The 13,368-nt window shown below is 45.2% G+C and overlaps 2 protein-coding genes across 8 annotated transcripts in view; one reads left to right on the top strand and one right to left on the bottom strand.

Moving 5' to 3' along the window:
* KLHL24 (kelch like family member 24) overlaps positions 1-13,368 on the top strand; it is a 142,429-nt gene that overhangs the window by 41,990 nt on the left and 87,071 nt on the right. For 6 of the 7 annotated variants that reach the window (XM_073360080.1, XM_073360078.1, XM_073360076.1 and 3 more), the window contains exon 2: positions 9,663-10,097. The gene's annotated coding sequence lies outside the window, so the exon portion shown is untranslated. Of the gene's footprint in view, positions 1-9,655; positions 10,098-13,368 lie in introns of those variants that run through there. The other variant, XM_073360075.1, reaches the window with a different exon arrangement.
* Positions 1-13,368, bottom strand: part of KLHL6 (kelch like family member 6) — a 31,510-nt gene that overhangs the window by 8,610 nt on the left and 9,532 nt on the right. Inside the window, exons 3-5 of the mRNA XM_073360072.1 lie at positions 9,624-10,073; positions 6,086-6,323; positions 56-258 (exon numbers count right to left, since the gene is read on the bottom strand). Coding sequence (XP_073216173.1) covers positions 56-258; positions 6,086-6,323; positions 9,624-10,073 — 891 coding nt within the window. The remainder of the gene's footprint in view (positions 1-55; positions 259-6,085; positions 6,324-9,623; positions 10,074-13,368) is intronic.

Genomic DNA, 13,368 nt, shown 5'->3' with positions numbered 1-13,368 from the left:
TTTCAATTTGTTTCATTAGTGTTGCATGAAACAGAAAAGTGTGACTGTATTTTACCTCTGACCAGCAGTTATGGAAAGGATCGTATGTTTCTACGCTGTTGATTCTCTGTATGCCATCAAAACCTCCAACCACGTACACTTTGCCGCCTAGCACAGCCATTTTGTGCCTCCATCGCCCGATGTTTAAATATTCAATCTGGATCCATTTGTTGATGGAGGAATTGTATTTCCAGACATCATGTTGTGTTTCTTTCCCACCTGCGAGGTACACAATACATGTAAGTGACATAATTGGCATGACCTGTGTTTGCTCAGAACTTCTAGTATGTTCTATTTGTCATACAAGAAACAAAAACCATTGGTTCATGGCATTTGCTCTGGAAGCACATCTTCAGCAGAATAGTACTTGCTTTAAAGGAAGACAACTTGCAAGCTTAAAGTTCCTCTGGTTAAATTTGCATTACTATACTTTGGAGAGGGCAGAGAAATTCCTGGGGGTTATTTTACAAGTCATCTCTTTCCCAGACATGAATCACTATTCATGTTTCAGCTGTCCTACCACCTTTTCTTTCACATTTGTAACTTTAATATAGTCAGTGGCCGATGGCTTGTAATGATGTGCAGAAGAATCTCAGGAATGAGACTTGTTCCTGATTGTAGAAAGTTAGACATAGAGTTTAAAGCCAGACGGGACCACCAGATTATCTAGTCTGACCTCCTGTATGTTGCAGGCCAGCAAGACCACCCCACCCCGAGCACCTGCACACTAAATCCAACAACTCAACTGAGACCCACAAGAGACTAGACTATTTTATGCCACAGGCAGAGAATAGGGACCAATGTGCACCACTGCTGAGGCCCCCTCAGTGGCAGGAAATGTATTAAGTAAACCATAGCCAAATAATCCTGGCAAGTGGCCCACACCCACACGTTGCAGAAGAAGGCAAAAAACCCACAACGTCACTGCCAATCTGATCTGGAGGAAAGTCCCTTCCCCACCCTAAATATGGCAATGAGTTAGACCCTGAGCATGTGATCAAGAACCAGCCAGCCAAGCACCTGAGAGAGAGAATGGTCAGTACCAGCTCAGAAACCTGGCCTTCACTGTCCTATGTCCCATCTCCAGCCATGGCCATCACTGATGCTTCAGAGGAAGGAAATTTGAGGAAAACAAAGAAAGCATAATAAATGGGAAGAGGGGGAGCCTTTCCTGACCACTTTCAAGGGGCCAGCTGAAACCCTGAAGCATGAGCTTTAGGAACATAAGACACAAACCAGAAGCGAGTCCCCCTGCACCACCACCATCACCATCTCAAGCAACTCTGTCATACAATTGCATTCATAAATGTGTCCAGCTCTCTTAAAACTAATTAAGTTGTTTACCCCTACAACTCCCACTTGGAGGCTATTCCAGAATCTCACCCCCGTGATGGTTAGAAAACTTCCTCTAATTTTTACCCTGAATTTGTTGATGGCAAGTTTATACTCATTTGCTCTTGTGCCAACACTTTCCTTTGGCTTAAATAACTCTTCACCTTCCCTGCTATTTACCCCTTAACGTATTTATAGAGAACAATCATATCCCCTCTCAGCCTTGTTTTTGTTAAGAATTGGTGAATAAACAAACATGATATCAATTAAAAAACTAAAGCTCTGCATCACATAGTCAGCCACTTGAGAATCCCCCTGGGCCAAGAAGGTCCTGCTGGGGACAGGTAAACCAGATTTGCACTGGTGGAGCTGCTATTACATAGGGATGATCTAGCCAGCTGGTCCACTGACTTCCAAAATACGAACAGGGGGCCTGATCCTGTACTCCATGAAATTCTCTCACTGAAGTCTTCCAGGAAGCTTTTCCAGAGTGAAAAATTCAGCATTGGGTCTATTGTTTCTTGAACATGAAGGGGCCTGGCTGTGATCTCACGTCTCTTCATCTGACTCTGGGGCTGGCTACGCTGCAAAAAAAATAAATAACTCGCAGCAGCGAGCCTCAGAGCTCAGGTCAAGTAACTCGGACTTGCACTTCTGGACTACAAATAGGAGCGTAGACATAGCCCGGGCTCTGACACCTGGCAAGAGGGGAGGGTCTCAGAGCCCTGGCTTCAGTAGTATTAGGAGTAGAATGATTTCGGTGAAATTGCTCCTTATTTACACCAGGAGACCAGAATCAAGCCCAGTAGTTTAATCCCCAGAGTAAGTTTGCAAATGAGTCTCACTCATTCAAAAAGCCTAGCAGCATTTTCGCCAGTACGTTAGTTTCCGTGTCATTTTTATTCATAACCGGAATACAAACAGAACTAGTTGAGTGTGAAACCCATTGCACAGTCTGAGAAGCTTCACTGCATAACCTACAGTCCAGCTATGCAATCATTTCACAAGGAGGATTCATATTCTATTACAGAATTGTCTGCACTCATTTGTATGCTGTACCACAGCCAGATCACTGCAAATTGATGGAACTCATCTCTGGGCCAAATAACAGATTGAATAGGAGATAATTAGCATGCTAGAAAGATTCGTTGGTAATGCCTTTCTGTCTATGAATTTTTCATATATCTATGTTGTTTTATTTGCGCTCAAGCAGGTGAAGTGTATGAATGCGGAATGCCAGAATTCTTATCTGCAGTAGTCTTCAGAGACAGCAGGTGTTCCAACCACACATTGTCGCAACCTTCCCATTTACATTACAGTTTGTTCTCTCCTGCATTAGAAAACAGCCCTGACAGGAATCTGAACTAAACCATGCTTTTGAATTCTGTCTACATCATGGGGGAGGGTGAGATTTTTGAGAGAACTGTAGGTATTTAAACGCCTTGTTCTAAACTTTATGGGAAATGGTGCATTGATATTCTCTCTTCATTAAGAGCAGTAACTGCAGTAAATGAGGAGACTGAGACCTCCAACAGTGCCCTGAGGGAAACCAGCAGGTAGAGGGATGAGGATGCAGAGATACTGAAGAAGTGGATAGCAAGGTAGAAAAGAACCAAGTCACAGAAGCCAAGAGAAGGAAGAAAATAGAGAAGTAGAAAGTGATAAACAGTGTCAGAGACAGCAGGCTGATCAGGAAGAATAAGCATAGATAAGTGCCCCCCTTTGATTTAGCTAGGAGGAAACAATTAATAACCTTGGCCAGTGCAGCTTGGTTGGAGTAGAAAGGGTGAAAAGCAGATTTGAGGGGACCAAGGAGGTGAAGAGGTCAAGGAAGTGAGTAGATGAAGGGGAGGAGGGATGCTAGTTAGAGTGCCAGTCTGATCAAAGTAAGCAGTTCTTTCATAGTAGGGCATCTATAGGCATGTCTAGAGAAAGTTCAGTTTAGGAGATAGAAAGAATGAGAGAAGAAGCCAGAGATGATGGGAGGCAAAAGGCCTGGGGCTAAGGGGACAGACTGAGAGATTAAAGGCAGCCAGTAATGAGCTCTCTGAGTGCAACAGGTGCAAAGAACTGGGGGGACGTGTTTGTTAAACATTCCCTGTTGGAATGTTGGCGTTGATGCCCCCGCTGAGGACTACTGAACAAAGGGAGAAGCTCTGAAGAAATAAAGAGCAGAATGTAATGGTAGGATGAAAAGAGAACTTCCTTTCCTTAAACTAATGGGGAGTGAAGGAGAATGAATCCTGGCCCCAGAACAAGGAGATTTAATAAAGACTAAGGGCTTGGCTACATTTGCAAGTTATAGAGCATTAAAGCAGGCCTGGGCGCCCTAACTCCTGAAGTGTCCACACTGCAAGGCACTTTGAGCGCCTAGACTCTGCAGCTGGAGCGCTCCTGGTAATCCACCTACATAAGAAGCATAAAGCTTGCTGTGCCCTGGCTGAAATGCCCAGGTGTCAGTATGGATGACATGTTGCACTACTGCGCTGTGATTGGCCTCTGGAAACATCCCATAATCCCCTGAAGTCAAGTGGCCACTCTGGTCATTGTTTTGAACTCGGCTGCAGGCATGCGGATATCCCCTTTCAAAGCTCCGTTTCTGACAGCCGTCATGCTTATCTGCTCTGGGACAAAGCAAACCATTACTGTGGAATGCTGCTGCTGTGAGTGTGTGTGAGAGAGAAAGGCGGGGGGAGGGGGGTCTGCTGCTGTCTGAACTTACAAGACCGGATGCTGATACACTCTCTGTCCCCCAAAACACACTGTCTCTCCCCACACACACACACAACACTCCCTGTCACACTCCCCACACCCCCCATTTGAAAAGCACGCTGCAGCCACTTGCACACTGGGATAGCTACCACAATGCACTGCTCTCTGTGGCGTTACAAGAGCTGCTAATGTGGCCACACCAGTGCGCTTGCAGCTGACAGTGTAAACACACGGCAGCGTTTTCCCTGCCGCGGTCTACGAAGGCTGGTTTAACTCCCAGCGCTCTACATCTGCAAGTGTAGCCAAGCCCTTAGTTGGAGCGAGCTTGTTAAAATCCAGGTAGTCCTAAATGCAGACTGCAATGGGAGATATTTTAGACCAGCATCATCTTCTAGGCAGAATGTTCCCATTTGACACCCCAACCCTCCCCCACTCTCTCCCCCCATTCTACTTCACTCATTTTTGAAGTAAAGGTTGCATTTGGGAAAGCTGCCTGATTGAGAACTCTGCAGAATGATGTCTCCTACCCACAGCACCAGGACAGTATTGGCATTGGCTGCTCAACTTTCCCCGCACAGCCCCACCCTTCATCTCACATTGTGGAAACCTGTAGCCTCCATTCACTCTGTAACCTCTCCACTTGGACTGGCAACTAGGATGTGGCCGTTGTGAGGGTGGCTTTGAGCCAGTGGGCACCTTTCCCCTAGGAAATGGAATGAGATCACCAAATTCATTTCCAATAGGTCATCAAAATAGCTGCCAGCTGGTAACGAGTCACTACCAAGCTGACCTGCCTTTGAACTTGTGAGTTTGAAATACAAGGTTCTGTATTCCATTGCCAATCCCCTAAGCAAGCCAGAGTCTTCCTTGTCTTCATAGGGGTTAGTATGGAGCAGGTATTTATAGAAGTTACATTTCTCTTCTGAATCCATTCAAACTGTGATCCACAATCACACATTCACACTGCTGCCTTGTACAAGGACTCTTGGGCCTCACGGCGGTAATGGCAATTAACTTTGCTTTCAGTAAATGATTGTTTTTTAGAGTCCCACCTTCTGCACTATTGAAGTGCTCCTGAAAATAGGATTTTCAATCCCAAGCAACACAATTACCATTACTGTTTGCAAACTATCAACTGTTGCTTATTCATGCAGAACTCCTATTGGGGGTCTTCCAGAAAAGCTTTGCGGTAGCTACTGTTGATTGTATGCTGCGTATGCAGCTGTAAGAGGCCTTTCTGTAACTATCATTCCTGACACTTTGGTATGCCAACACTGGGCATGCACACCAATCCAGTCAAATATCGTTTTGCATTTGTTTGAAAACTGAACCCATGTTAATATTCTAAGAGGCTCAGCACTGCCACTACTCAACCCAGTGCTTCTCAGTAGCCTGTCCCTCAACCACGGCAATGTATGTGAGGAGCCCCTTTCAAAGGCAATCCCTGAAATGCTCTAACACTAGCTGTTTATGTCAATTTACAAAGCATAGTATATGTTCTACATCCCTGGTTCTCAACCAAGGGCACATGTACCCCTGGGGGTACGCAGAGGTCTTCCAGGGGCTACGTTAACTCATCTCGATATATGCCTAGTTTTACAACAGGCTACATAAAAAGCACTAGGGAAGGCACTACAAACTAAAATTTCACACATACAATGACTTGTTTATACTGCTCTATATACTCTACACTGAAATGTAAGTACGTTTATATTCCAATTGATGTATTTTATACCAATATGGTAAAAATGAGAAAATTTTCAGTAACAGTATGGCTATGACACTTTTGTATTTGTATATCTGATTTTGTAAGCAAATAATATTTTAAGTGAGGTGAAATTTGGGGTACACAAGACAAATCAGCCTCCTGAAAGGAGTACAGTCGACTGGACAGGTTGAGAGCTGCTGGTCTTCATAAAAGCTGTACCTATTTCCCCTCCCTTGTTTATAAGACTCCTGTGTTCTCTTCTCTTAGTTCCATTGGCATTATCTTGCTCCTTACCTGATATGTAGACTTCATTTTTTAGCGTAATACATGCAAACTCCACCCATTTTTTATTCTCACTCTCCATTTCCTGTTCTGTGATTGGTAATTTTGCCACCTCCAAACGGCTCCGCCTCAAAGGATCCAGGCAAGTTACTTCTGCGACAAATTTTTCATCTTTTGTGCAACCACCTATGATCATAAACACCTCGGACTGGAACTCATGCATCCGGGGCTTGGTTCTTTCTGAAATAATCTAGACACAAGCAATATAGAATGAATACTCAGGGTGTGTCACATGTGTGGTTAAAAACAGCATTATACCCTGTGGCATGAGGAGCTCACGAATTTAGCTCCCATTGGTTCAGTTCTTTGGCCAGATTTTGCCTATAGCACATTGAAAAGAGCTTCCTCTCACACGGTATTAGCCAGCCCCAGGAGCACAGTGCTCTATCCATAGGTGCTGACTCTGGGGGTGCTCCAGAGCTGGAGCACCCATGCAAAAAATTTGTTGGTGCTCAGCACCCACCAGCCACAGCGGTTTGGCGACTCACCTATCAGCTGTTCAGGGACTGGAAGGATTTGGGGGGAGAGGGCAGGAAGAGGTGGCGTGTGGGTGGGGCCTCAGGGGAGGGGACAGAGCAGGGTCAGGAAGTGGTGAAGAGAAGGTGGGGCCTGGGGTGGAGTGGGGGCAGGACATCAGGGCAGAGCAGGGGTGGACCACCCACCTGAAAAAATTAGTCAGTGCCTATCTTAGGTATTTATATGGTCCCTATTGCTGTGATACCTGAGCACCTCCCAGTCTTTAATGGATCTGTTCTCTCAACGCTTCTGTGAGGTAGGGGTGTACTATTATTCTTATTTTACAGGTGGAGAACTGGGGCACAGAGAGACCAAATGATTTGCCCAAGGTCACGCAGGAAGTATGCTGCAGTTCGGGGAATCGAACCCAAGGCTCCCAAGTCCTAGGCTAGAGCACTAACCACTCTGCTTCTCTACAGCCAGTGCACAAATCTAAAATGCTGTGTTGCAGTTGCAGAGTGATCCTGGTTCTAGTAAACTGTTCCTGTGTCAACGATAAAAGCGTCAAAGCTCTCTGCTGTTCCTAGGAGAATATTTACAAGGGGAGTTAGTCACGATTCTAAGTTGAGAGGTGTTATTGATTAGCTGCGTCTCACTGAAGTGCAGGTGGCATGACTTCCTTTGTTCCTAGTAGATACACCATTAGTCATATTGGAATGAATGCAGTGGAAATTTCAAGGAAAGCTTTTTATAGCATACAGGAATTTATCATTTATTTGAAATTTCTGCCCTGTCAAACAACACTCGATGTTTTTCTTGGACTTTTAAAACTAATTTACGGTGTGTTTCTATAAACTGGCATAAACAATCTAAATTAAAAAGCAGGGTCTTGCAGATGTAAAATTCCTTTCTGTGTTTGCTCAGTATAATTTACTAAACTGTCAGCAAGTCTCAGCATCTGAGTCAGAGCTCTGTGGATGCCTCATAATCCCTATTTTAACCCCTCTGCCAGCCTCACAGTCCTTCATCTTAGCCATCAGCATTGGACGGGACTTTCAAGAGCACACACATTCTGCCCCTTCAGCATCCAGGGAAATACCTGTTGAGTGATGGGTGCCACTCTCTTTGCACAACCCCACTGGCCCAACAGCACTGCCATCGACTGCTGGCTCAGACAGCCAGACACTGGGACTGAAGACTGAACCCAGATCTCTAGCAAGGCAGTACAAGGCACTGCCATTGGGTCACCTGCTGGCTGGCCTGAATTGCTAATCACCTTTATAGTCAGGGCCTGCCTGTGTTTTGCAATGCCCTATGCAGGCTCCTAGCCAGGGAGCCTATCTAGCCCCTTCCCCTCCAAACACAGGGTTCCACCAATATCTTTGCACCTGTGACAGACCTCTGACAGCCTGCTGCCCTCTCCTGACACTCCTCAGGCTGTGGGGAATCACAAGCACACTGTCTCTCTCATTCTTGACTGTGAAATTTTGACAGCTGATGACCCCTTTTTGTGGGCCAGGAAATAGGACTGAAGCGTAACTTTCCAAGTTGGGGAGGGATCAATTAGGAAATTCCTTTTCCACCTTTGCCTGTTACACCTGGGCTGAGGTGGGATCATGGCTGGAACAGGGTATGGGACTGTGGCTTGCAGGTTAGGCACAAGCGTATGTCACATCCTGTGCTAATGAATAGGCTATACAGACTTCTGTTTAGGATTCTGTCCCTGAGATCAAACCTGTGTTTTTCAGAGCTGGTTTTTCCTTTCCTTAAAAGGTTCCCTGGTAACTAATAAAGGTAGACACTGCATCTTCTCACACCCACACTGAAATTCTTGAATGCCTCTGTCTAGCTGGCCCTGCGCAGGATCATTTCAGAGCAAATTTGAATAGCGGCCCTACACTTGAGCCTTTTTTGTGCTATAAAGACAGCTAGCACTGCTTGAGCTGATGTGCTACACACTCTAATCAGTACAAGGATATACAATACATACACGGACAGCAGCAGGTTTTTAAAAAGTTACCAGAATCATACTTGATTTATACAGCCCCCATCCCAAGTATACAGGCAGCGTACAGCATGCTTCGAAAGGGAATCACGTCACCCAACACTAAGCAAAGCCATCTTTGAGGTGGAGCACACGTGTCAGCCTACATCCATAACATCACACAACAGTTATTTAGGAGGGGATGTGAAGAATAACATACTCAAGAGATTCCGTCTGGATAGAGGGTATGAGCGAAGGCATCGGCAGACGGTCATTCTCAAGAACACAGGGAATGCTTTAACAAACCTAGCTCATACGTATTTCCAGTCAGGCTGTTCCTCCTCTCTTATATTTTAATAGCTCCTACATTCTAAGGCCAGAGGGGACCATTATTATCATCTAGTCTGACCTACTGCATAACCCAGACCAGATCATTTCAGCCAGGAACTGCTGCATCAAACCCATAAAAATTTTATTGGCAATTGGACCTTTAGGCTCAACAGTACAACTATAAAGAGAGTAAATTTTAGCAGGGAAAGTAGACATAGATAACTGTTTATGTAAGTATGGTACTGCTTACCCTAAGTGATCCATTGGAATGCTTAGCAATATTTGATGTTATAGATGACTATTTTAATTGGGATACCAATATTAAATAAGAAAGCAATGTCCAAAGTAATACCTTTGATTTGCCTTTTTACTAGGGAACACATCAAGGAATATTGATTAACCTTAGTTTGGTATCGGACAGAATTGTGTGTGAGAGGTTCTCTCTCCTTTCAGAGATTCATGAACATTTTCTGAAATGCTTTTATGTTAAAATAAGCTGTCTGGAAACCTCTCAGATTTCACAGTTAAATCTCCACGGTAACTGATCGTGATTATCTTATATTTCAGAAGTAGTAATTTGTGAACTATCTTGTAAATATCTTTTTCCACCTCCAAAATCCATACTGAGTTCTGTGATTGCCAATCTGAAATATTCCTTAATTAGAATTGGTTCAGTTCCCCCCAACTCCCGTTTACTAAGTATTTTCATTTGTTACTTACCTCATTGCCTGACAGATGGTACATTCTTGCTTCTTGAAGCAGAGGGAAGACATCAGGACACTGTCTAATGAGTTGATCGGCTTCAACTGTCTCTACAAAATACCAAGGGTCCAGAAGCGGTAGCCGGACATTCTCAAGAACGTAGGGTAGGAGATGAAACCGTTCAGACTCTTTGTATCGAACCCAGTTCATAACAGTCTCAAAAACCTGTGCCTCTTCAGTGACATAGAGGTCATCGCTCTTTAGCGTGTTGTAGAGAACGTCACCGGGGATCTCCAGAAATTCCTCACAGTGCAGCACTTGAGCGAAGTTCTGGATAATGTAGCTCTGGACTTGCTGCTTCAGATTCTCCAGAGAATGAGTGTCGGCCAGCCTCAGAATCCCAACACAGTTTTCCGGATGGAGGGCTTCGGTGAGGAAACTGGCACAAGCATCCACCATCCGCAGAAACTACAGACACAAGAGGCATGTAAGGTACTGTGCAGTTATTTTATATTTGTATTGTGGTAGCATGGAGGAGCCCCAGTTAAGGGCCAGGCCCCCCTTGTGATAGACACTGGACAAACACAAAACAAAGAGAGATCCTTGCCCTCAAGAGCTTACAATCTGAGTATAAAACACTAGATAATATCCAGATACAGACAGACCGATGAGCACAAGGAAAGAATGAGACAATACAGTAGGACAAGCAGCGGTCTCAGGGAGCGCACCAGCAGCCTAACCAATGTCCAGTTTTTTTTGTAGGTATCATAACAAAGGAGACTTTTAAGGAGGATAATCAAAGGTAGCATATATGGCCCTCAGCACCACAGAATTTGAGCACCTAATAGTCATGAGTGGAGTTTATTCCCACAACACTTTTGTGATGTAGGGAAGTATTTATCCCTACATTTATATTGTATACTCCAATTTATATTGTGGATGGGGAACTGAGGCACAGAGTAGATTAAGTGACTTGCCCAAGTCACACAGGGAGTCTGTGGCTCACCCAGGAATTAAACCTGAGTCTCATGAGTGCCAGTCCAGGGCCCTATCCATTAGACCATTCTTTCTGCCCTTATCATTGTTTATTTACTTGGTGAGAATGCTTGGTAAGCAGCTAATGATTTAAATCAGGCGCAGACAATACAGCTTGGACCTATGAGATACAAAAATTGGTGTTTAGGGACTAGTGTTCTGAAGAGCTGAGTGCAGACAATGCCAGTTAAAGCTGGTGGGAACTGCTGGTGCTCACCACCTCTGAAAATCCAGGCCCATCACGTATGTAAGGCCTTACCAAAGGAAGTGAGTTTGAAGGGAGATTTAAATGGACAGAAGGTGACCAACTGGCTCACAAGGAGAGGGAGAGAACTCCAGGCATTGGTAGTGGCATAAGAGAAGGATATAAATTGGGCTTCTGAATCGGGGAGGTGCAGATGGACCTGTGAGAGTAACACATCCTGTGCTGATCCAGTTCTGTCACTTTTGTGGTGGTTTGGTGATGAGGCCATCAAATTAAACGTCCCTTCGGACTACAGCCAGGATCTGGGTGGAGGAAGCCATACAGTCTTTGAACTTTATTTGACAGTGTTTCATGAGACATTAAAAAAATGTCTGCAGTGGGACTGATTCTGATCTCAGTTACACCCATGGAGTACATAAAAACATAAAGAATGGCCATATTGGGTCCGACTAAAGGTCCATCTAGCCCAGTATCCTGTCCTCTGACAGTGGCAAATGCCAGGTGCCCCAGAGGAATGAACAGACAGGTTATCATCAAGTGATCCATCCCCTGTCACCCATTCCCAGCTTCTGGCAAACAGAGGCTAGGGACACCATCCCTGCCCATCCTGGCTAATAGCCATTGATGGACCTATCTATAAATGTATCTAGTTCTTTTTTGAACCCTGTTATAGTCTTGGCCGTCACAACATCCTCTGGCAAAGAGTTCCACAGGTTGACTGTGCGTTGTGTGAAGAAATACTTCCTTTTATTTGTTTTTAACCTGCTGCCTATTCATTTCATTTGGTGACCCCGAGTTGCTCTGTTATGAAGAAGTAAATAACACTTTCTTATTTACCACCATCTGACCCATTATTCTGAAACTGCTGTTTGTTTTACAGCAGTACTTTCATATGGTCTTCCTCTCCTACCTGGCTTCAGCTCTGTTTTAACCATGCAAGAATCACTGTAATTTAAAGGGACACTGTCAAATTGAAGAGTAAATCCCAGGTTCCGAGAGATCGCCCATTAAATAATATGCCCTGAATTTTTTTTTAATTTAAAAAAAGTGTTGGGGGTTTCTCTGCTCCCCTGCTGATGTCCCGAAGGGTCTTTTCAGGGAGGCAAAAATAGATGGGGCCAAAGAGCAACCCTAGCAGATGTTCCTCAGGCCTCCACCTTCCCCAGCACAACTTGTGCCTGCCTGATCAACAGCAGCACCACCATCACTGAAGGCATGTCTACACCTAAAATGCTACAGTTCGTCACTGTAGACACCACAGTGACGGGAGGGGTTCTCCCACTGCTGTAGTGAATCCACCTCCCTGAGAGGTGGCAACTAGGTCGACAGAAGAATTCTTCCATCAACTGAGCGCTGTCTACTCTCGGGGGGGGTGGATTTTTCAGTGTACGTTTTCAGTGTAGACCAGCTCTGAGTTCCTCCTAGAATCTTCACAGTCTTAGAGAGTGGAAACATTTGTCTTGCGCTGCCCCAGCCCCACATGCCGGTTGCTCCCTTTGCAGGAGGCTGGGGGAAGAAGAGCGGGTCTCCTCATCTCCCCCACCACCCCCAAATTTTAATTGCTTCCTCTCCCCATCCAGGAATAAAGAAGGCTCCCTGCTCCACCCTGTCTCCATTGCTCTCCAGCCACAAGCAGAGGTCTGGGAAGTAAAGAAGGGGGTTCTCCCAGTCACCACCTTCCCTGGCTCCTGTTGCTCCATGCAGCAGTCCCAAGAGAAGGAGTCACCTTCCTGATCCTAAGCTCAGAAATAGTAGCAGCTCTGCTGCTTTGTTACTGGCAAAAACCTCCACTTGGGCTGTGTTTACACTAGACTTTTGTGAGAGATTCCCCACCATTGCTGCCACCAGTTCCTCTCCGCCTGTTGGAGAGTTAGTGTGGTCGAGCTTCCCAGGGCTGCAGGCATTTCTAGGCCCTTGGCTCAGAGCAGGTCTAGATGACGTGGGGGTGGAAATGCAGGTGGCCACCAACACCCTGCCTATATTAGTACTCCCACCATTGCTGCCTTGCAGGGAAACTTTTGTCTAATAGTCCTAGTGGGGGGGAGGTCTTGCTAGGCCAGTGGAAGAGCAAGCTTGTGAACTCCCTTCTCAGCCCCGAGTGAGCATGATGTCATCTTGCTGGTGGATGAGACAGGAAGCGAGACTAAACATCAGCAAAACAGTGACCTTGACTTACAAAATGGGCTGTCAAAGGCACAGAGTAGACGCCCTGAGGAAAACACTAACCTCTAAGTGTTGTCATTTCAACAGATTTAAAAAACATCAGACAGAAATACGATTTTCTAGTTGACATTTTAAATCAAAAGGATGATTCAGTAAATAAAGCATCAGAACTGCTATGACGGATGCCTTTTGATTTTGCTAATTACCATTACATTAGGGCCCCAATCCTGTTAATCTCCGTATCCACTGACTATGATGTGAGCAAGATTAGTCTCCAGGTGATTAGCTCAACAAATGGACAACCCTTTCTGAGCACAAGTGATTGCAAATAACCCTCATGCTTTGCTTTTTCTTGCCTAG

This window comes from Lepidochelys kempii, chromosome 9, assembly GCF_965140265.1.
Source record: "Lepidochelys kempii isolate rLepKem1 chromosome 9, rLepKem1.hap2, whole genome shotgun sequence".
Lineage (NCBI taxonomy): Eukaryota > Metazoa > Chordata > Testudines > Cheloniidae > Lepidochelys > Lepidochelys kempii.
Note: the sequence above shows the minus strand (reverse complement) of the source record. Positions and strands in the feature narration are given on the sequence as shown.